The following is a 25346-nucleotide window of genomic DNA, read 5'->3' as shown; positions in this document are numbered from 1 at the left end:
GTGGTCACTGCTGAGTTTTCCAAATTTTCTGGCATATTGAGTGCAGCACTTTATAGCATCATCTTTTAGGATTTGAAAGAGCTCAACTGGAATTCCATGACCTCCACTAGCTTTGTTCATAGTGTTGCTTCCTAAGGCCCCCTTGACTTTGCATTGCAGGATGTCTGGCTCTAGGTTAGTGATCACACCATCATGGTTACCTGGGTCATGAAGATCTTTTTTGTATAGTTCTTCTGTATATTCTTGCCACCTGTTCTTAATATCTTCTGTTTCTATTAGGTCCACACCATTTCTGTCCTTTATTATGCCCATCTTTGCATGAAATGTTCCCTTGGTGTCTCTAATTTTCTTGAAGAGACCTCTAGTCTTTCCCATTCTTTTGTAATCTTCCCAGACTGAGGATCAAAGCCATATCTCCTGCATTGGCAGGAGGATTCTTCTCCACTCCACCACCAGGGAAGTCTACAAGGTGGATTCCTACCTACTGGACCACCAAGGAAGTCCCAGAATTTTGTTCCGCTTAAAGGCTGAATAGTATTCCATTGTATGTATATACCACATGTTGTATATCCCTTCATGTGTCAATGGACATGGGTTGCTTCTACCTCTTGGGTATTGTGAATAATGTTTCTATGAACATGGGTATGCAAATAACTCTGCTTTCAGTTTTTTGGGTATATGCCCAGAAGTGGAATAGCTGGATCATATATTTATTCTATTTTTTATTTTTTAATTAAATTGCCATACCCTTTTCCATAATGGCTACACTATTTTACATTCCTCCAGAAGTGCACAAATGTTGATTTCTCCACATCCTTGCCAGTACGTGGTATTTTCTTTTTTTTTTTTTTTTTATGATAACCACCCTAATGTTTTATTATGATAACCACCCTAAGAAGTATTTTCAATAGTTCTTTGTATATTAGTGATATTAGTCTTTGGTCTGTAGTTTGTGTCACAAATATTTTCTCCTAATTTGTTTTGTACCTTGTTTGTGGTTTTTTTGAATCATGCAAAAAAAATAAATTTTTATGTAGTAAAACGTTTATGAGTCATTTTTTATTACCTCTGGATTTTTTTAACCTCTAGATTTATTGAGATATAATTTATGTACCATTAAATCCATTCACTTTAAGTATACGATTCGATTTTTTTTTTCCAGTTTTGTTTATTTATTTATTTATTGGCTGCAATTGGTCTTCATTGCTTTGCACAGGCGTTTTTCTCTAGTTGCGGTGAGCTGGGGCTGTTCTTTGTTGTGGTGTGAGGGCTCCTCATTGCCATGGCTTCTCGTCGTGGAGCACAGGCTCTAGGCTCAGGGGTTTCAGTAGTTGCAGCACTCAGGCTCAGTAGTTGCAGCGCACAGACTTAGATGCTCTGCAGCATGTGGAATCTTCCTAGACCAGGGATTGAACCCATGTCCCCTGCATTGGCAGGCACGTTCTTATCTACTGCACCACCAGGGAAGTCCCAATTCAGTGGGTTTTAGTAAATTTACAGAGCTGTGCAACTATCACCACAATCCAATTTTGGAACATTTCTATCACTCCAAAAAGATCCTTTGTGCCCAGTTGTAGTCACTCCCGTTCCCACTCCCAAACCCAGGCAATCACTAATCTGCTTTCTACAAGATTTGCCTATTATGGACGTTTTATATATGTGGAATCTTGCTGTATGTGAACTTTTTGTCTGATTTTTTGACCTATAATATTTCTGAGATTATCAGTACTTCATACCTTTTCACCGTTAAATAGTATTTGGTTGTCTGGATATACCACATTTTGTCTATCAGTTTCCCAGTTGATGAACTTTTGGGTTGTTTCAACTTTGGGGCTATTAGCAATTATGCTGCCATGAACATTCAATTGCAAGTTTTTGTATGGATATATGTTTTTTATTGAGAAGGTACAAGTGAAATTTTGTGGTCATATGTTTAATTTTTAAAGAAACTGCGAAACCGTTTTCCAAAGTGGGTACATTGTTTTTATGTTCTCATGTTTCTGAATTTCAATTCATCGTTAGAAAGCCTTTCCCTATGCCAAGATTAAAGAGGAATTCACCCATGTTTTCTTCTAGTACTTACATTGCTTTTATTTTGTACATTTCATTTTTCCATTTGGAGTTTGGTGTGAACCTATTTTATTTTAATATCCTTATTTTTCAATAACTCAATCATTTTTTTGTGATTATAAAAGTGATACATTGCTTCTTGTAGGACATTTAGAAAAGTATGAAGAATAAATCTTAAAATTACCATAATTTTATCACCCAGAAATGACTGCCTTTCTCTTTGAATTCCTCCCTCTTTGGATCATTTAATCTTGGTTTCCTATTTTAAGAATGTTGGATAAAAAAACTGAAGAAAGCTTGGATCCTTTAAAGGGTCTGCTAAACATTCATTCTAGTATAGCCAGTTTAGAAGCAGCTGACCTATCTTCCTTTCCTTTCAATTTAGTATAGACTTGTTTCATGTAAGACAAGACTAACCAAAACCATTTCAGACTTCTGACTACCTAGAATAACCTATAGGATATAATTTCAGCTAAAAAAGTAACAGATTTTAAGATATAGTTGAAAGAATCAATTTAAATCAATTGTTCAATGTCTTTCAGAGAAATAAAGATGCTGCTTCTTTCCTCAAAAATGTACACTTATATTTTTAGAGACGTTTCTTAAGGCTTTTTAACAAAATTTAGTTTATATACATGAATTTTTTTTGCTTTTTCCTTTAGGTTATATACTCTTCTTTTTGAATGTGTGTCATTGAAGCTTTTGTATAGATTTTCTGAGCCTGTTTGTCAATTTGCACATACTCAACTAACTTGAATTCCTTGTAGCATTGGCAGTTAAATAGCATCTGAAAAGAGGAAACTTTGGTTTCCATTGTATTTTCTCCATTTGGAGAAACCTTGGAAATTTTTAGAGGGAAAGAAACTGTTGAGTAAAAAGTATCATTACTTTGGAGCTTGTCAACTTGCATGAATGATACATGGAAGTTTTCAGTTTAGTAACAATAAAGAAACCAGAACAATCTAAAATAACACTAAATTTACCCATAGTTTATTTTTATAATCCACATTTTAATTGAACATTCCTTCATAAGAGTTCTAATAAATTCTCAAGAGTATAATATGAGACCCTATAGTGTGGCCTTGCTATTAACTTTTTGATAAAGAACATGCTAAGATCTTCTATAAGAATTCATGGAAGTCTTTTTTTTTTTTTTTATGGAAGTCTTAAACTGGGTGAGAGGGCATCTGTTCCTAAACTCTTTTTCTGTCCTTTCTTGAGATTAAGAACAGCTGTTCCCTGTCCTTTTTTTCTCTGTATTATATCCTTGCAACTATTCATTTCCCCCTGCCATTCCTTCAAATCGAATCTTCATATTTCTTCTGATCGTTTTTTGCCAGTCCTATTTTCCAGTCTTTTAAACAATTAATCCCAGTGTGTTAAAAAAAAAAAAAGCAAATCAAAACTGTTTTTTATTGATCTGCTTCATTATTCTGGAACTGATATAGCAAATTATCTGCATAAATTCCAAACATTCTTATCTTTTAAACTATTTCTGTCCCTTCCTTTCACTATTTGAAATGAATGCTATTGTTGCCACCACCCACACTAAGCCATTAAAAATTAATAGACAAATGAACAGGAGGCTGTGGGTCATCAGTTTGAAGCAAGGCAAACATTTAGAAGGGAGCACTTATTTATGGAAAGTTGTGAAATGTGTTCTTAGTGACCACAGATCATCATTTAAACATTTTGGTTCCTAAATGCTATTTCCCTAAACTGTACAGCAGATCAGTAAGTCACTTATGTTGATGAGCTTAAAGTTTGACCATGACGAGTTTCACTTCTACCTCCTCCATACCTCTTCTTTCTCTGCTTCCCTAATCTTTAATGAAGGATTGAGAATGAGAAGAGGGAAACTTCTTACATATTTGAAATAAGTAAAAAGATCTTAAACCAAGAGCTAAGGATAAAAGTTAGTCATTCCTGTTGCAACCATCAGTTCAGTTCAGTCACTCAGTTGTGTCCAACTCTTTGTGACCCCATGAACTGCAGCATGCCAGACATCCCTGTCCATCACCAACTCCCAAAGTTCACCCAAACCCATGTCCATTGAGACGGTGATGCCATCCAACCATCTCATCCTCTGTCGTCCCCTTCTTCTCCTGCCGTCAATCTTTCCCAGCATCAGGGTCTCTTCAAATGAGTCAGCTCTTCGCATCAGGTGGCCAAAGTATTGGAGTTTCAGCTTCAACATCAGTCCTTCCAATGAACACCCAGGACTGATCTCCTTTAGGACGGACTGGTTGGATCTCCTTGCAGTTCAAAGGACTCTCAAGAGTCTTCTACAACACCACACTTCAAAAGCATCAATTCTTTGGCACTCAGCTTTCTTTATAGTCCAACTCTCACATCCATACATGACCACTGGAAAAACCATAGCCTTGACTAGACGGACCTTTGTTGGCAAAGTAATGTCTCTGCTGTTTAATATGCTGTATAGGTTGGTCATAACTTTCCTTCCAAGGAGTAAGCGTCTTTTAATTTCATGGCTGCAATAATCATCTGCAGTGATTTTGGAGCCCTAAAAAATAAAGTCAGCCACTGTTTCTCCATCTATTTGCCATGAAGTGATGGGACCGGATGCCTTGATCTTAGTTTTCTGAATGTTGAGCTTTAAGCCAGCTTTTTCAGTCTCCTCTATAATTTTGATCAAGAGGCTCTTTAGTTCTTCTTCACTTTCTGCCATAAGGGTGGTGCCATCTGCATTTGTGAGGTTATTGATATTTCTCCCACCAGTCTTGATTCCAGTTTGTGCTTCATCCAGCCCAGCGTTTCTCATGATGTACTCTGCATAAAAGTTAAATAAACAGGGTGACAATATATAGCCTTGACGTACTCCTTTTCTATTTGGAACCAGTCTGTTGTTCCATGTCCAGTTCTAACTGTTGCTTCCAGACCTACATACAGGTTTCTCAAGAGGAAGGTCAGGTGGTCTGGTATTCCCATCTCTTTCAGAATTTTCCAACCATATCTGGCTCTAAATTATTACTTTCCTCCAAACCATTAATTTAAAGTAGTTCAGGCATACATTTTTATTTATCCAGTATACTACCTGGCTGGAAGAATGGGCATACTTTTTCTAGATTTGTGAGGGGTAATTTTAAACCAAGCCCCCCAAAGGCCTATGGGATATATATTTTTAATCCACCTCTAATATAGGTATTATTGATCAGATATTTTTCTAATGTGTTACTTTCTTTGTTTTAGTGTGGAACCATCAGAGAATCTGCAATCCTTAATGGAGAAGAATCAGTCACTGGTAGAGGAGAATGAAAAATTAAGTCGTGGTCTAAGTGAGGCTGCTGGTCAGACAGCTCAGATGTTGGAGAGGATCATTTTGGTGAGCCTCCAAGACTAAACTAGCAGTCTGGACATTTACTAGCTTTAGTTTCTGAAATATTTAATGTGTTTCTCATTATGAGAGACAAGTTACATGAAAAGAAATGGATTAGTATTGCCATATCCTCCATGGAACCCCTCCAGGGAAAATCCAACAAAGTATAATCAAACATACAGAGAAGTTAAGTGAATTATACTGTGAACACCTATGTATCTACCACAAAGAAATCTTCATGAATCCCATTTTAAAATGGATTTGTTCTAAAAGAGCAGAGAGGAAAGAACCAGGTCCCTCTGTCAACTTAAGTTCTGCCTAATCATCCATAATACCAAGTAACTATCTCCTCACTAAGATTTTAGTTCCTTTCTATCTCCCTTCCCCAAATATTGTCACATTTCACATCCCATCCTAACAGCTGCCATGATGAGATGAAACATCTGGGGAATTAATTTTAGCTCCTTTTACTTATGGTCAATTTTCAATTGGTGGATCACAATGTAACTAACTACATCAATTTTGTGTCCTACTACCTGTCAGGTAGTAACCTCCTGATTCAGTTCTGGCTCTTGTCACTAACATTTTTCTACTAGTCTAAATACAGCTCAGTCACAGCTGTAAATAAAGCTCTAAACACAGCTATTGCCAGCAGTGAAAATGAGTTTCCACTAAAATGTAATTGAACATCTGTAATTTATACACCTTCATGCATCAGTGTACTCCAGTCAAGGAAGGGTAAGCTGCTTAAAGATTTCCTTAAAGGGGGCCAAATCCTAGGTCCATTGTAATGTCCATTACTAGCAGAAGGGTGAAAATGGGATCTAAGGAATTTTTTATATACAGTTTTCTGTCTCCAGTGCTATATTTTATGTCTTTGAAGTAACCCTAGAAGCTGTGCTTAACATGTGAGTGTGGCTGACGTAACAGACAGTACTTGTTATTCTAGCCATGTACCCATCTGACCTTTTTAAGGTTGTTACAATGGCTGCCCAAAGGGTTTTTGTTTGATGTCTTGTCAGAACTTCATAACAAGCACAGCATTTTTGTCCTATATAAACTGCCCTTCCCAAATCTGTTGCAGCATCTAGCGTGTTACAGATACTGTGATTGAAATAAACTGAAAAGTATCAATCACCCTTTCCAAAACGTAGCTGTCTCTGCCATTTTGTCTTCTCTGCCATCATTCTTATACTTCATCTTTTTCTTGCTTTATTTTGCTAAAACTATCAGGCAAGTGGGCTTTTTGCAAACAGCAAGTAATAGCATGCCAGGAAGTATTGCTTTTTCCCCCAGTTGCAAGGTTCTCTATGGAATTAAGGCTTCACATTCCACCCCTAGCTGAGCTTCATTGCAAGCAAAAGACCCAGCTGCTTGGATGCTATTTTTAGTAGCTCATGTTGACTGAAGGGCTAATTTCTATGACTGTTAAAAGACACATTTCTAAATAACCAAAGCCCAGTAAATCCTCTATTACAGCAAATGAGGCAGCCTCTCTACCTAGGTTTTAATCCATTAAGAGTAGAAGAGAGGGCTTACTTAGGTGAGGCTATCAGACACTGCCACTGATGATCTCTTGGATCTTTGTTGCAGACAGAACAAGCAAATGAAAAAATGAATGCCAAGCTAGAAGAGCTCAGGAAGCATGCAGCGTAAGTTTCCTCCCAGATGTTTGTTAGTGACCTATACCACCTTAGTGCATAACCATGGACTCGCTGGCCTTTGATTAACCCTTGGGTTCCTTTGCTTAAATTTTCAGCTGCAAAGTGGATCTTCAAAAGCTAGTGGAGACTTTGGAAGACCAGGAATTAAAAGAAAATGTTGAGATAATTCGTAACCTGCAGCAAGTGATTACCCAGCTATCGGTAAGCTAAGTAAGGGTAGTGTAAATAGGCATATTGCTTTCGTTTGCTGCTCTTGATGCTTATAAACCCATCTAACCCTGTACTTTTTGCTGAAACAACTCGATTGTGAGCTGTTGAGGACAAAGATCATGGATCATTGGATACAATCTGAATATTGAATTAGTTAAAACACTCATAGATCACATGTGCAATGGAACATTATTATTTCAGTATTCTAATCACACACTGGAAACAGCAACACAAGGGTGCAAAATTGCCTGGGTAGCTCAAGCAGCAGTCATTGATTTGCTGTCCTTTCAGTGTAGGCTAACTTAATAAGAGGCCTTATACCATACCCATATTTTAAATAAGCAGAATTCTGACCCATAGTGTAGAGCCTCCAGGGAATACCATAGCTCTCTTTTATAACCAGTAATAAATTAGTTTGACTGATAATTCTGCTATAAGTTCCCATTTCTATTTATTTTTAGAACTATTATAGTAGTTGTGGGTGGGTTTTATTGGGACGGAGGTTGTTGTTTTCTCCAGATGACAAATTCTTACAGTCCTACCATCCTAAAAACCTCTTATTTTGATGTTCCTTCTCTTAGTCCTTAGGCATAAATACTTTTTTTAAAAGTCAAAATCATATTATGTTCAGGGTCATGGTTGGTAAAAGATTAGGGTTTGTTTTGTTCCATCTGTACTTTCTTGATTTTAATTATGAAGCAGTAATGTGTATGTAAATACCTGCTAGATATTCATAGCTCTGAAACAGAGGTTTTAATTTTACCAGAACAGTGATTCTCTACCCTGGGTCTTTCCCTGTGATGTTGTAGAGTTGTCAACAGAGTATCATAAAATCATCCAGACCTCTATTTTACTCTTAAAGAGTCAGTGAAAAAAATACCATACAATATTGTAGAGGGAATGTTTAGGATGGCCAGTTTAAGAGATTAAATGAGTAAACTACCAAAAGACTAGAAAGCAGTGTTTTAGAATAAGTAGTACTATATAAAATTATAACAGGTAGTCCAAGATGACAGTTCATTTATCCAACAAACAGGCCATAGTATTTGAGAATCTGAGTTCCAGGGCCAGAAAAACCCTGGTTTGAAGCCCATTCTGCCACTCACTAGCTGTGTAACCTTGCTAGGTACTGCATTAATATCAAAAGAAAATAATTCAAATGACTTAAGTCAAGATTAAAGACATTATTCAGCTGATGTACTCAGGGATCTCCTGAACTCCAAATAACTCCCTGAGTTGAAATATGATTGGAGTTTCATAGGATAAGAAGATAGGGATGTGTATCTTTGTGGTTTGGCTCAGGTGGCAGTTTTTGTTGTTAATTGCTGTGGATCTTTTAATTGGAGGATGCTCTGGTTTTCATGCTTCTTGCTCAAGAATTTTGATGCAATTCCATGCTGCTGATTATCTAATTATTTTCAAGAATTGTTCTTGCAAGTCTTGTTTTTTGTCAGTTGGTCAAGGATGACAGGTGGGAGAGATGGCAAAAAAGGGAGAAAGGAAAAGGAGGCAAGGAAAACTAGGAACCCTCTCTCATGTCTGTTTTAACCCTTTTACATCAGCAATATGAGCAAAGAGTGATGGGAGCCCAACGGAAGGGGTGATTAACTGCCTAGAAAATTCAGGAAGAAGAAACCTGGTCCTAAACAATGAGTAGGAGTTTGCCACACAGAGAAAGGGGAAAGGATGATCTATATAGAGGAAAAGGTACTCGCAAAAGCAGAGGTATAAATGTTTAGAACATGGTAAGAACATCATTGTGTCTGAAGATAGAGTGCAGGCTAGAGAATGACTATCACAAGGTTCAATTTCACCATCTGAATAGAGGTGAAGCATCTTATGTATGAAAACTTTGTGAGAGACTGCCTCAGAACTCAGATAGTCAAGGCTGCAGAACCCTGCTGGAGCCAAAACTTATTAAGATCAGAAAAGAGTGATCTAGGGCACCTTTGTTCATAGCCACTACACTGATCTCAAAGGATTCTACATCATCTTATTTCTGGGTCTTTGGGTCACATGGGAAAGATGAAGAAGGAAATCAATGGAACAAAGTTAACAAAATAATAGAAGTCATATCCTCAGTGAAGATCTGGCAGCATGACTGGTGCCTGGCATGCCTATGGAGGAAGTTGCTAGTGGTGGCTGGCTCAGAGGAACTCTAGAGAATTGCAGTGTCCGCCACTAAAATTCACTCGGCACACACAGCAAGAGGGTGCTAAAGATTGCCACAAGCTGATAAAGTCCCTGGCTTCCATCCACTGTCACCATTAGGTAGAATAACCCTTTTACTCAGGGCTCCTGCTGGACTTTTGAATCAGAGTTTACTGTGTCTATTGTTTGGAGACCCTCCTAGCTACATATTTTTTTTGGAAATACACAACAATGTATCCTGTGACTTTTATTAAGACTCACTACAGTGAAAGCAAAATGTTTCAAATGTAAATGCTTGTGCCCTTCATTTTGGATTAAAACTATTTTTATTTTAAGTGACGGGCGAACACCCCCTTTTCAGTTATGAGGCAGTCATTGTTCCTGGACCTTTCTCCTGGGGTTTTAAGTGCTAAACTGTATTATTTCTTCCTTTAAAATATAATTCAAGCAAACCTCCTATAACAGTTACCTGTGAGGAAATTCATGCAGTCCTTTCAGTTCCCACAAAATCGAATTATTTTTTTGTTTTTAACCCCTCCTTCAAGACCAGTTCCATAAAAAGATTTTTGCATGCCAGTAATGCTATTGCCTACAGCCTGTAAGCACAAACTTCATTTTGGTGGGTATTGCTGGTTAATGTAACTCAATGTACCATGGCCTTGTTCACCTGACCACCACCTTCAGCAAATATATGTCTTTTTATTACAAGAGGTTCATAGTAGCCTTAAAAAGGGGGAAGAAAGAGGCTATTAGATTGAAATAAATCCTATTGTTATATATTTACATTTAGGATTATAAAGACAGAATCCTGACGTGTTCACATAGAACGTCGCCAAAGCTTAAACCTTAGCATTGAAATTTTATTGGGCCAAAAGGTAAACTCAAAGTAACGACATGTCTTCTTCAGGGCATGTTGAATCAGATCTACTCTGATCCTGACCTCTGGAAAGTCCTAGAAAAAGTCTCCAAAAGCCAGTGTCATAGGTCCTGTTAATCTAGGATAGGCCTATAACTAGTCCTTTTACTGAGACTTACTGGGAGGGAGAGTCCCTTGGACTACAAGGAGATCCAACCAGTCCATTCTAAAGGAGATCAGCCCTGGATGTTCTTTGGAAGGAATGATGCTAAAGCTGAAACTCCAGTATTTTGGCCACCTCATGCGAAGAGTTGATTCATTGGAAAAGCCTCTGATGCTGGGAGGGATTGGGGGCAGGAGGACAAGGGGACGACAGAGGATGAGATGGCTGGATGGCATCACCGACTTGATGGATGTGAGTCTGAGTGAACTCCGGGAGTTGGTGATAGACAGGGAGGCCTGCCGTGCTGTGATTCATGGGGTTGCAAAGAATCGGACACGACTGAGCAACTGAACTGAACTGAACTGAATTGGGAGGAGAAAAGGTAACCATTAACCTATAGTATTTTGAAGTGCTCTGTTTTTAAAGAAGAGTTCAGTATGTCCTAGCCTTGGAGAATCACCAGTACTGTAAATCATAATAAGAAAGGATGTGAGAACACTGGGTCTTCCTTTGAATTCTCTTTGAGTCTCACTGATTAGGAATTTCTGGGCAGAATAAGGGAAATGCTTTACAAACAGCATTTACTAAGGGCCTCTTTTTTTCTTCTTTTTTTGGCCACACTGTGTGACATAGCAGGATCTTAGTTCCCCAACCAGGGATCAAACTTGTGCCCCCTGCACTGGGAGCATGGAGTCTTAACCACTGGATCTCCAGGGAAGTCCCACTAAGGGCTTCTTTCACTCCTTGCCTTAAAAGTAATAAGATTCATGTTTCAGTAACTATGTAATGTTTCACTGGGCTGATGCAGAGACTCCCTGTGCTAACCGTAAATTTTCTCCTTGCTATTGAGCAATAGCTCTTTTACCTATGACCTTAATCATATGACATCTTGAAAATAATCCTTTCTTCCCAGAACTTTGCAGAATCACTTAAACAGAAGTGGTAATTCTTATGTTTCAATGCCAAATAAAACCTAAATTCCAGTGGGGAAAACAAAGCTTGCTCATATGATAGCCTGTAAACAAATTTGTCCTAATAAGTGGCTTTAGGTTTGCCTTTTAGGTGGTTGTTATTCTACTGCCCCAAAAAGTATTGTGCCCTTCTCTGAGAGGGTTCAGTGCTACCCTTTCCCTTCAAGTAACCACTACCTGGAGTAACTTAACTGCATATGATTTGTTCCTATGCATATGAGGGACAGAATCTCAAGTATGTTTGTCTGACTTCATGAGCACATTTTTCTGGGACATTTATTTCCTTGTAGAGTGGGCTCTTGCTACCTTGACTGGCTATAAAATAAAAATCAAAAATAATCCTTCATCATATTCACTTTTCTGCTGCATTGCCTTTATTTGCTATGTCTGATCTTAGGATGCTGTGTCCTTAAGAACTGACTAGACCTGTACATTACAGAGGTAGACTTAGTGGTAAAAAACATAAAAAGAAAGGGTAGTGTCTATAAAGTGGATTAAACTTTGGCCTGTTTGAATGACTGTTTCACTCTAGTTCAGTGACCTCTGGCAGAGCAGGAGAGGTGCAATAAATGTCAGTTGCTACATGACCTTATTTTTACAAAGACCACACAATTGACCTTTACAAAGAGACAGATTCTTGAGAGTTGGGAAGTGGAAACATGTGGGGGGCGGTATATGTGACTACAGAATTGGTCCAATACCTTAAATGATCTCTATATACACTTGAAAACAACTAAATAACCCGTATAAAACTCACTAGTAAGCTCCTAAACTGAGACATCCCTTGTCATTGCAGGATGAAACTGTTGCTTGCATGACTGCAGCCATTGATACTGCAGTAGAACCAGAAACAGTAAGTAATTGGCCCTTTGTATAGAACCAGGAGATTTAACTGTGCCATTTCTTATAATTTATCAGTCAGCTGAGAAGAGAATCCCTGATTGTTACCATCCTCTATAGAATGCCCTGGAAATTTAGAACTCTTGAGTATAAATCTAAGCTAAGTATAAAATCCCTAAATTGGATAGGATCTGTCTCTAGTAGTATAACTGGTAATGGGTGACAGGGCTTCTCAGGGATGCCGCTTTTTATATTTGCAGTCTGGCATACTGATTTCTTGTTAGTAATTTTTTTTTCTTGTATTCTGTATCAACTGTCTAGCACATTAAGACAATGAAGGAAACAAACTAGGAAATTATGGCAAAATCAAAAAAGCATTAGAAAAGAAATGGAAGAGAATTTTTTCTCAGCATACTTTTCTATAGATGCAGTGGTTAGGGGCTAAAAGAACCAAAGAAAATATTTTGAGCATTCAAGTCGCAAGAATAGATCAAATGTATTAGAAATTGGCTGATGGTTATAGAGCAAAGTCAAAATAAAAGGCTGGACAATGGTTTGCTTGAGACAGCTTTTTCCCCCTAAAACAAAAATATATTGGTACTTTTTTTATATTCTGAAAGAAGAAAGATAGAAGATAAATCAGGTGCCAGAGGTCAGCTTTAAGAATAAATGAAACCTCTTCTCCATTTCCACCATTACAAAGTGCCATTTCCAGAGCCCTCTCTCCTCTAAGGACTCCTTAGAATAAGGTGAAAGTAAGAAATGTTGGCCAGACCTATAAAGAAAAGAGCAAGAAACTTGGTTCATTCTAAAAGTCAGTCATAGGATATAAAAAATAAGGTGCTTGTGAGAGCAGGGAAATGGGTTGCTCAATTTATTTCTGATGTTTAAAGCAAATGTATGAGAAGCCAGTTTTAAAAGAACAGAGGGACTGATAATGGAGAAGTGGCTGTGAGACTTGATGAAACAGTGCCTAAGAACTCCAGTTGCTTATTTCTCTTACAAATCATTATCCTGATCTTTTCCAGCAAGAGGCCGACAGTCCAGACAGCAGCAGGTCTTCTGATGCTTTCACCACTCAGCATGCTCTACGTCAAGCTCAGATGTCTAAGGAGCTGGTTGAGTTAAATAAAGCCCTTGCACTGAAAGAGGCCTTAGCCAAGAAGATGACTCAGAATGACAACCAACTACAGCCCATCCATTTCCAGTACCAGGTTAAATATTTACTAGGGCACATGATATTCATGTCGATCATCTTTCTTTAGTTATACGGGAAGAAAACAGACACACCGTTTTTGATGATGATAAGGCAACATAAAATGCACAGTATGACTGGAGTTGTACTGTTGGTTAAACACAGAAGGGTACATTCAGGATAAAGAAACTGTAATTTTCTTTCATTTAATCTAATACCTTACTTATACAACAGGTATTTAGTAAATAGATAATGTTATAATAAACGTGGTCTTTACTTGTAGAGAATTGCTCTAATAACTATGCTGGGATTCTAAGGAAGGTACATCTCAGTAGATGGTCTGGGTTCTAGAGAGAATTATGAGGACACTGGTAATGGATGTCCCATGACCTGGCAAATGGGTAAACTGCCTTTCCTGATGTTAGTCCTCAGTGGTTCTTGCCAATTAAAATCAGGTCTTTACTTAAAGACAAGTCTTGGGCTCATAGGTTGTCCACAAGGTTACCCTTGCTCCAGACCTTATTTTCCCATGTAGCCCAGTGTTTCCCATCCACAAAGGGATGTCAGCAGAACTGGAAGGGGAGAGGATGGATTGTTTTCCTATTCAGACCCCCGGGATGTCAGCAGAACTGGAAGGGGAGAGGATGGACTGTTTTCCTATTCAGACCCCCAAAGTCCTATATGTTGTTCTCAAGAAATCCCTATATTATACATTTCTACCACCAGCTCCCGTAAATTTTCAAAATGAAATTAAGTAAAGTGTTTCTCCTAAGTAATTTTCACCACTTTTTTTTTCTATAGAGTAGAAGTTGCTTCCAAAATAATAGCCAAGTTGCCAGTAGAGGTTGTGTTTCCATTTTGTTATCACAGTCTTAACATTTTTAAAACTTATTTTTTATGTCACACAAGAGCATGTATATCATTTTTACAGGTCAAATAATACAATACTCAGAAAAATAAAAGCAAACTACCTTCTCTCCTATTCCCTAGGCTTATACTTTAAGTTTTTAAAGCTGTTTCCTCTGACATTTACCTCCAGATTTCTAGATAAGAGTTGGTAGTATAGTTGTTAATTTAAAATTTTTATACATTATCAATTGACTTCCCACTATGGAAGATGGGAATATTAGCTCTCGTATACATTCCCCCATGCACATTGCCTCACCTGTATCTTTCAAAATGGCTGTATCACAGTTTTTGATTAAATGAATAGTTACTGTTTAAATTTTATGATTACATAAGTTTTATAGCTGAGCCACAGAGTATAATGTGATTCCATTTTCTTTCTTGTACAGTCTTTTGCATTTCCTGAAGCTAATAAACTCATTTTGGGGAGTTACCTGGTAGTCCAGTAGCTAGCAGTGGGGGCTTCCATGGCTATGGGCCCAGGTTCAATCCCTGGTCAGGGAAATAAGATCCCATAAGCCGAGCAGTGCAACTAATAATGATAATCTCATTTTTTCATTTACTTAGTCTTCTGTATACCAGTCAATAATTTATCACCGAGGACTTCCCTGGTGGTCCAGTGGTTAAAAATCCGCCTGCCAATACAGAGAACATGGGTTTGATCCCTAGTCTGGGGAGACCCCACATGTCGCAGAGCAACTAAACCTGAGTGCCACAACTACTGAGCCCATACAGCCAGAGCTCATTCTCTGCAACAAGAGATGTCACTGCAATGAGAAGCCTGTGCACCACAACAAAGAATAGCCCTGGCTCGCCACAACTAGAGAAAGCCTTTGCACAGCAACAAAGACCTAACATAGCCAAAATAAATACAATTTAGAAAAAAATAATGTATCTTCAGAACTTCCCTTGTGGTCCAGTGGCTAAGCCTCTGTGCTCCCAATGAAAGGGCCCAGGTTCAATCCCTGGTCGGGAAACTAGATCCCACATGTTGCAACTAAGACTTTGCATGCCTTAACTAAAGATCAGAGATCCTTTGTGCCACAACTGAGACCCAGTGCAGCCAAAGAAAGAAACAAAAATAATGTAAAAGATAACTTCTTAACAGAATTATAAAGCTCCTCTCAGTAGAACAAATGTATCAGGTAGTTTATCAGTCCATTTCTTTCTTGAAGACAACCCTCCTATCTTCTGTCTTGGTTTGTTTTCTCTAGGCCTACTGCCCAGCCATCAGCCTGGGACCATTGTTTACTAGGAGCAGTGCTTTACTGCTCATCTCTGTGTTGAAACCGATTCGATGTCTTCCTCATTCTTGGGCTACCTCTTTGTGCTGGTGGAGTACAACACAAATAGCTTTCTGAGAAAGTGTACGTGAAAGGAAAATGTTTTAAACCATTCACTGCATGCCTGAAAATAGCTTTTTGTTTGTTGTGGTGGAAATGATAGTGCTGTTTCTTACATTTGTTAATTTGTCTGGGTTTAGAATTCTGCAGTGGGAATTGTTTTTCTTCAGAATCCTGAAAGAGTTGCTCCATTATATTTCCAGTGCTGTTGATTAGAAATCCATTATAATTCTTGATACTTTTTTTGTGGGGAGGAGGGCACACCTAACAGCTTTTGGGATCTTAATTCCCATGTCAGGGATTAAACCCACAGCCCCCCTACATTGGAAGCACGGATTCTTAACCAGTGGACTGCCAGGGAAGACCCCTGATTCTTTTTATTTGACCTGTATATTCCTCTCCTCTGGCAACTTTCAGGATCCCTTCTTTGTCCCCAGGTATTCTTGAATTTCACAATGATGTGCCTTACTGTGTATCTCTTCTCCCATATTGTGCTTTGTGCTTCGTGAGTCCCTTCAATCTAGAAATTTGTATTCTTCTCTAGTGGGAAGTTTTCTTGTATTATTTCTTTAATAATGCCCATCACTGTTTTCTGTTTTCTCTTTTCTTGCACTCCTCTTAGCCAGATATTGGATCTCTGAGATTTAGTCTCTGCTTTTCTTATCTCCTCCCTTGTATTTTCTATTTCTTTGTCTTTTTATTCCACTCTCTGGGAGATTTCCTTCCACTCCTGGTAAATGTTTTTATTTGCCTATTTCTAAGATTTTTTAAAATCCTCTAATTGTTCCTTTTTATAACCTCTTCTTTTTTTTTTCATGGATCCAGTACTTATCTTTAAGGATAGAAATTAAATTTTGTTGAACTTCTCTTCTTCCTGCCTTGCCTCTGTTTCATTCAAATTCCTTTTTTTAGTGTATTTGATTTGGTCTTTCTCTAATGTAAGACGTTTCCTTCAAATTTCCAGTGATTTGTGGTTATCCGTTGATATTTAAGAGTGAGACACTAATAGCCAATAGGAGAAGCCACCACAATGAGAAGCCTGTGTACTGCAACAAAGAATAGCCTCCACTCACTGCAATTAGAGACAGCCTGCATGTAGCAAAGAAGACCCAGCACAGCCATAAGTAAATAATTAGCCAATAAGAAGTTCTTTATGCATAGGTTTCTCTGGGCTGGTCAGTTACCAATAAAGAAATCTTTCATTCTCCTGCCTAGAGTTGTGTGGGGAGAATAGCAATATGCCCTATTTCTGGTAACTCAGAGCAAATAGGAGAGTTGAAGTCTCTCTGGTTATATACAGACTTCTTATTTAATCCCCTATCAATAGTGTGTTAATTTATCCGTCTTTTGTTGTGTCTGCTGCCTATGAGTTCAACCTGTCAGGTTCAGCTTCTCCCGAGAGGAAAGCTCTGCTCCTCTTTGTGGTTCTGATACAAATTGGTTTGTTTCTTCTTGACATTTGTCCTATGGGAGTCATAGTTTAACTTTTTAAATTTACTCTACTAAGTCAGTTACCACTTACACAATTCTTTTCCTCTTCCAAAAAAGTTTGTTTAATTTCTTGACTGCTCTCTTCATCCTTGTTGATTTATATCCTTTGGGGAGGTCATTTTAGTAGGTTTTCAAGAGAGGGCAAGTTAAATACATAGCTCAATCCTCCATATTAACAGGACATACAATGCACACTTTTTTAGGTCAAATGTATTTTGGCCTTTTCAGGATAAACAAAGGATTAATGATAAGGCTGAGAAATTATTCCTCTCTTGTACTTTTGCCTAGAAGCTCAGGAACATATGTTTCCTCAGTGTACTTCTGATCCTATGATGGGTGCTGGTAATGAGCTAGAGCTATAGGTGTAGCAAGATAACGTATCCGTTTTTTCCCCTTGGAATCAAATATGCTTGAGCTTCCAAACGTTAAAGTTAAAAGGAAATAAATTCTTAGTGTTAACTGTACCTTTTAATCACATGTAAATGTCTTCTAAGAAATAAAGGTAGTTCTTTGTTCTAAACAATATTTTCCTATCACTGTGAGGAATTTCTATAGAAAAAAATTAATATCTATTTATTTATTTGCCTCACCAGGTCTTAGTTGTGATATGTGGGATCTTTGATCTTTGTTGCAGTTCACAGGATCTTTAGTTGCAGCATGTGGGATCTAGTTCCCTGGCCAGGGATGGATCCTGGGCCCCCTGCATTGGGAGAATGAAGCCTTAGCCACTGGACCACTAGGGAAGTCCTGCTATAGAAAAATTTGAGGAGATATAAGTGCTGGTTAGTGCAGATTACCATGAATTATAATAGCACAGTAGTCAACTATTTTAATTATTTCCCTTGTAGAGCCAGTGAGATAATGATTGACTGAATGTGGCATATATAATGAAGAGATACTGTTTTTTTACCCATCCAATTAATAAAAATTTTGAAATGTAGCAATATCAAGTGTTGACAAGGGTGCAGGGAAACAAGTACTCTCATACATAGCTAGTTAGAGTGTCAATTGGAATAACCACTTTGGTGGACAATTTGTATCTATTAAAATTGGAAATGTGTACCCCCATGAACCTGTAATTCCACTTGTCTCTACCCTAGAAGAGGCTTACACATGTGCACAGAAGGCATGTACAAGAATGTTTCATTATGGCAAAAAAGAAAAAGACTGAGACAATGAGATCTGTATGCACTGATATAAATAAATCTCTAAGACCAAGTTCTTTTTTAAAAAAGGCAAGTTGCAAAATGTTATCTATGTATAATGTGACTCTATCTTTAACATATTTTAGTAGGTATCTCGGAGAAGGCAATGGCAACCCACTCCAGTACTCTTGCCTGGAAAATCCCATGGACAGTGGAGCCTGGTAGGCTGAAGTCCATGGGGTCGCAAAGAGTCGGACACGACTGAGCGACTTCCCTTTCACTTTTCACTTTCACACATTGGAGAAGGAAATGGCAACCCTCTCCAGTGTTCTTGCCTGGAGAATCCCAGGGACAGGGGAGCCTGGTGGGCTGCCATCTATGGGGTTGCACAGAGTCAGACACGACTGAAGCGACTTAGCAGCAACAGCAGCAGTAGGTATCTACATACATGTACATATATGCATATGTATGTATATATATTATTTTCAAATCTATTTACATATATGTTCTAGGCATTTGCCACAACATATTTAATAAATAAATGCACACACTTCCATGTAAATGTCTAGAATATGTACATGTCCAGATACATAGTATGTAAATGTCTAGGAAGAAGTGTCTGGAAGATCTGGACCAAGCTGATGACAATGGTTACTTCTGGAGAGAGGTCTGGAATTTTGGCAGGGGTGGGGCAGTCAAGGGAACTTGCCCTTTATATGTATTATCTGGATTATTTTTTGTAAGAATGTTTTCATGTGTTACTTCTGTAAGTACACACACATACATTATTGTCAGTTTAAATATACAGGGTATTTAAAGCAGTGAGATTGGTTTTCATTGTTCATATTACCCTTGATCTTAGCCAAAAGACCAAGAAGCGATCATTGTTCATATTAAAATGACTAAAAGTGTATTTCTTGAAAAATAGCTCTTGCCTATTTAGATACGGCCCTAACTAACCTGCCCTTGCTTCTTTGTCTCATTTCAATACTGGTCGAAGGCCTTTATATAATCTTCTTGGATACTAACCACTCATTCAGCCAGTTTCCTGTGAGAGCAGAAAGGAATCTATTCATTGAGTTTTCCCAATCTTGGAAGAGCTACCAAACTTTCATTTCTAGAATTTGTTCTCTAAATGCATGCAGAACTGCAGTTGCTGTTACATGCATACATTTGAAAGTTCTAGATACAAGAACGTGCAGCTCTTTACAGTTTACAAAATTTTTACTCTTTTGTCTTATTTGATCTTCCCAACAACCTGTGAGGTAGATAGTGTTGTTAATTGTTTACATAGATGAGACCACCCCCAGGTTTAGCAGTTCACCAGGAGGAATCACAGGACTCAAGTATAGTCATACTCACAGCTAAGGTTTATTATAGTGGAAGTACACAAAACAAAATCAGCAAAGGGAAAAAGCACATGGGGCAAAGTCTGTAGGAAACTGAGTGCTTCCAAGAGTCTTCTTCCAATGGAGTCACGTGGTATGTACTTAATTCCTCCAGCAATGGGTTTTAACAATGTGTGTGAAATGTTGTCTATCAGGGAAGCTCCCATGAGCCTAGGAATCCAGGATTGTTAGCAGGGTTAATCCATGTAGGCATTCTCTCCCTAGCACATATGAAAATTCTAGACTCCCAGAAGGAAAGCAGTGTGCTCAGGGTAAGTCATATTGCTTGCACAGTCCAGGCATAATGAGCCACTCTTAACAGTTAGGAAACTGTGGGAATCCTACCAAAATCCAAGTTCCCAGATTTGAGCCTAGGTCCAACTTGCAAGCAGATCTGTTTTTAGGACTGATAAGTCTTAGACCTGCCATGTTAGCTCTTTTTTACATAGAAACTAAGGCTAAAAGAGATGAAATGGCTTTCCTTAAGTTATTTACATAGAGTATGCTGGACTCAAGGTTCAAATCTAGGCCTTTGGATTCCAAGTTGGTACTTTTCCCACTACATAACTTTAATCTCCATCAAATCAAGTAGAAATGTTTTTAGTGTTCAACTGAAGTGGTAGAAATTGAATGCGTAGTTCCTTAAGATGTGAAATGTTGAAGTGATTTTCTTCCTTTACCTTGTAATGCTTTCTTTCTCTCAACCTATAACATTTCTAGGATAACATAAAAAATCTAGAATTGGAAGTCATCAATTTGCAAAAGGAAAAAGAAGAATTGGTTCTTGAACTTCAAACAGCAAAGAAGGATGTCAACCAAGCCAAGTAAGAATATAGTCAATAAATACTATTTCACGTTCCTAACTGTGTGTGAGGAGCTGTAGAGGAAATAGAAAAGTAAAAGAGCCATTTCCTGCCCTTAGAGGATTTAAACCTAATTATGGAGAGGAGACCTAAAACAAAATAAAATTAAAGGAATTGAGATTTTAAATAACATTTCATGGTGACAGTAAAAGAATACCATAACACAGCATGTGATTAGTAGCCAAATAAATTTCTTAGGCAGTAATCACTTTAAGAGTTCAGAGGCAGAAGATATCAGTTCAGGGTGGCATAATCAAGGAAGGCTTTAAAAGAAGTTAGCATTTGAGCTAGATTTTGAAAGATTATCAGACCTACCAGACCAGCAGTTTCTTGGTCCCCGTGCTAATGGTAAATTAGCTTCTGAATAGAATTAATATTCAGGCTAGTAAATGAAAACAATCTAGCCATCCCTTAAGAATATAGTCAGAATATAGTCAGTTAAGAATAAAGCCAAGACAAATTACCAGAATATCCCACTGTCCCTTAGACCTTTGCCTTATTGGCTATTCTACCTTCTTTTTACTCAGTGATCCTATTTCTCTATAGTATCCAAAATTCATGTTCTTAGAAGTTATGTTGAATGTTTGCTTTCTATCTCAGGCTTATGTAACAATCATCAGAATAATTCCTTATAACTAAAGTGAAGTGAAATGCTTTTAAAGAACCATCCTTTTTTAACACAAAGTGGCGGTGGCACGGGGCCGGCGGGGAGTAGTATTGAGACAACTGCATAGTTATATACTCAAAAAATTTCCTTTACTCTTTGTATTAAGCTCTAATTTTTGAGACAGTTTTAGTTTTGGGGGTAGTATTCATTTTTTTTAATGTCTATTTATTTATTTATTTTTGGCTGTGCCAGGTCTTTGTTGCTGTGCACAGGCTTTCCCTAATTGCAGCGAGTGGGGAGTACTCTCTAGCTGCAGTGCCCGGACTTCTTTTGTTACAGAGCACAGGCTCTAGGATGTGCGGGCTTTGGTAGTTGTGGCAAGTGGGCTCAGTGGTTGTAGGGCACGGGCTTGGTAGCCCCAAGGCATGTGGAATCTTCCAAGACCAGGAATTGAACCCTGGTCCCGGCATTGGCAGGCAGATTCTTATCCACTGAACTACCAGGGAAGTCCAGTCTTCCTTATTTAAGATGGCTATATGACTGGCCACCTATATTATATATATCAAGGGTATAAACCTGAAAGTCTAATATTATGTCTTTTGAAATCAGACTTTGCTCCTGCTAGTCCTCACTCCTACAAAATCTGTGTTTAGGTTGAGTGAGCGCCGCCGGAAACGTCTCCAGGAGCTAGAGGGTCAAATAGCTGATCTGAAGAAGAAACTGAATGAACAGTCTAAACTTCTGAAGCTGAAAGAATCCACAGAGCATACCGTCTCCAAACTGAACCAGGAAATACGAGTAATAAACTCTCATCCTTGCATTTACCCTGTAGAAACTTAACAACCATAGGTGTTCTATTAGAATTATACTACAAAGGTGTTTTCAAGTGAGTAAGTAGTTTGAATCTCCGCAAATATCCTTTTTGTAAGGACATTGTGATAGTAGTCATCTAGAATTTGAATAACAAAACTCAGTTTTGACATTCAGAATTTTAATGTTAGATTCTCTGAAACCAAAGGGCAAGGATACCTTAATATTTAGTGGTGATATTTTGACCACTTTCCATGCTCATGTGGAATAATTCTGCAAAGTGATTACAAAATGACTGACACCTAGAGACAATTTTCGGTCACTGATGTTTGACTTCTGACATCTACAAAGTGGTGGTTACAGGTCATTGTACTGAACCTATTTGAATACAGTGGTTGCTAGGTAGATTTGTCCTTGAGACTTAGTAGATACTTCCTTGAAATTCCATTTATATGCAGTGAATTTAGAGCTGGTTTTAGCTTGTAGGTACATTTTTTATACAAAAAAGATCTTAATAACCCAGACAACCACAATGGTGTAATCACTCAACTACCGCCAGACATCCTAGAATGCGAAATCAAGTGGGCCTTAGGAAGCATCACTATGAGCAAAGCTAGTGGAGGTGATAGAATTCCAGCTGAGCTACTTCAAATCCTAAAAGATAATGCTGTAAAAGTGCTGTACTCAATATGCCAGCAAATTTGGAAAACTCAGCAGTGGCCACAAGACTGGAAAAGGTCAATTTTCATTCCAATCCCAAAGAAAGGCAATGCCAAAAAATGTTCAAACTACCGCACAGTTGCACTCACACACTAGCAAAGTAATGCTCAAAATTCTCAAGTGAGGCTTCAATAATACATGAACTTCCAGGTGTTCAAGCTGGATTTAGAAAACACAGAGGAATCAGGGATCAAATTGCCAACATCCCTTGGATCATAGAAAAAGCAAGAGAATTCCAGAAAAACATCTGCTTCATTGACTATGCTAAATCCTTTGAATGTACAGATCACCACAAACTGGAAAATTCTTCAAGAGATGGGAATAGCAGACCACCTTACTTGCCTCCTGCAAAATCTGTATGCCAGTCAAGAAGCAACAGTTAGAACTGGACATGGAACAACAGACTGGTTCCAAATTGGGAAAGGAGCATGTCAAGGCTGTATATTGTCACCTTGCTTATTTAATTTATACGCAGCGTACATCATGAGAAGTGCCTGGCTGGATAAAGCACAAGCTGGAATCAAGATTGCCGGGAGAAATATCAATAGCCTCAGATATGCAGATGGTACCACCCTTATGGCAGAAATCCAAGACGAACTAAAGAACCTCTTGAGGATGACAGAGGAAAGTGAAAAAGCTGGCTTATAACTCAACATTCAAAAAACGAAGATCATAGCATCCAGTCCCATCACTTCATGGCACTTTGTTTTCATGAGAAAACAAAGGAAACAGTGAGAGACTTTATTTTGGGGGGCTCCAAAATCACTGCAGATGGTGACTGCAGCATGGAATTGAAAGACACTTGTTCCTTGGAAGAAAGCTATGACCAACCTGGACAGCTGGAGAAGGCGATGGCACCCCACTCCAGTACTCTTGCCTGGAAAATCCCATGAACAGCGGAGCCTTGTAGGCTGCAGTCCATGGGGTCGCTAAGAGTCGGACACGACTGAGCGACTTCCCTTTCACTTTTCACTTTCACACATTGGAGAAGGAAATGGCAACCCACTCCAGTATTCTTGCCTGGAGAATCCCAGGGACGGGGGAGTGTGGTGGGCTTCCATCTATGGGGTCACACAGAGTCGGACATGACTAAAGTGACTTAGCAGCAGCAGAAGCAGCAGCAGCAACCTAGACAGCATATTAAAAAGTAGAGACATTACTTTGTGGACAAAGGTCCATCTAGTTAAAGCTATGGTTTTTCCGGTAGTCATGTATGGATGTGAGAGTTGGACCTTAAAGAAAGCTGAGCACTGAAGAATTGATGCTTTTGAACTGTGGTGTTGGAGAAGACTCTTGAGAGTCCCTTGGACTGCAAGGAGTTCCAACCAGTCCATCCTCAAGGAAATCACTGCTCAATATTCATTGGAAGGACTGATGCTGAATCTAAAGTTCCAATACTTTGCAAGTATATCTGATACTCCAATATCAGCTCCACCTGATGTGAAGAACTGACTCTTTAGAAAAGACCCTGATGCTGGGAAAGATTGAAGGCAGGTGGAGAAGTGGACGACAGAGGATGAGATGGTTGGATGGCATCACCAACTTGATGGACATGAATTTGAGCTAGCTCCAGAAGTTGGTGAAGAACAAAGAAGCCTGGCATGCTGCAGTCCATGGGGTCACAAAGAGTTGGACAGGACTGAGTGACTGAACTATTTTTTTCTATTATTTGTTCAGAGTGTCTATTTGTATAGTCTATACTTGGAAACCCTGTGCAAGCATAGTGAGGAGTATTGCAAGCATAATCAGAAAATCTGTTGGCAAACTTTTCAGCTCAGCTCTGGATTTTCTTTCCTTAATGGTTAGTCTATCCATCTGTATATCAGCCCAGAATAAATGCAGGTGACTACTACTTGTGCTGATTTTTGTTTTCATAGGTGATAAAAAACCAGCGGGTACAGTTAATGCGTCAGATGAAAGAGGATGCAGAGAGGTTTAGACAATGGAAGCAACAAAAAGACAAAGAAGTAATCCAGTTAAAAGAACGGGTAAGTAACTGCAACTTCTCAGAGTCCTAACTAATGAACACTTTTCTGGGCTGACTAGCATTAAAGCCTCTCTTCTAACAACTGGATCTCTAAATATATGATACATTCATGAATTTAACATGAATTTTTTTAAACGTCTACTATGTGCAAGGTACTATCCACTAGATACCATGGAAAATAGAAAGATGAGTAGTATACGTGTTCTGCCCTTGAAGAATGTCTTATCTACAGAGTGGTAGAATATAATTTCTAAAGGTGATGGTAGTTTTATTTTTTACTGAGCATTATAAAAGAAATCTGTTGTGAAAAGAGAATATCTGTCTAAATGGGAAAGTGGGACATAAACATGGTTTTCTTCAACAAGTTAGTGTTCCAATATATTAATTTGAGAGTGATGTTAAGATAGTGAAGTTTATGTAATATTTGCATGTAATGTAGTACCAGGGAGGATAATAATCGGGAAAGCAGAAAATAATGAAAATAATTTTTTTTTTAATTTGTTTACTTTATAAAAAATTGTTTATTTTTGGCTGGCAGGGGTTGCTTTGCAGTGTTGGTTTCTGCCTTGTATCCTCATTGGTCAGCCATGGGTGTACATATGTCACCTCCCTCTTGAACCTCCTCCCAC

General features: G+C 38.4%; 1 protein-coding gene across 2 annotated transcripts in view; it reads left to right on the top strand.

Annotated features, from left to right (window-relative positions):
* Positions 1-25346, top strand: part of KIF4A (kinesin family member 4A) — a 128972-nt gene that overhangs the window by 66137 nt on the left and 37489 nt on the right. For both annotated transcript variants that reach the window (XM_070365760.1, XM_005900836.3), the window contains exons 11-18: positions 5281-5413; positions 7001-7059; positions 7167-7272; positions 12219-12275; positions 13291-13476; positions 20451-20554; positions 21854-21998; positions 24608-24718. In XM_070365760.1, coding sequence (XP_070221861.1) covers positions 5281-5413; positions 7001-7059; positions 7167-7272; positions 12219-12275; positions 13291-13476; positions 20451-20554; positions 21854-21998; positions 24608-24718 — 901 coding nt within the window. The remainder of the gene's footprint in view (positions 1-5280; positions 5414-7000; positions 7060-7166; positions 7273-12218; positions 12276-13290; positions 13477-20450; positions 20555-21853; positions 21999-24607; positions 24719-25346) is intronic.

The sequence above is a fragment of the Bos mutus genome, chromosome X (assembly GCF_027580195.1).
Source record: "Bos mutus isolate GX-2022 chromosome X, NWIPB_WYAK_1.1, whole genome shotgun sequence".
In the NCBI taxonomy this organism is placed as follows: Eukaryota; Metazoa; Chordata; class Mammalia; order Artiodactyla; family Bovidae; genus Bos; species Bos mutus.
This window is presented reverse-complemented; position numbering and strand designations above follow the sequence as displayed.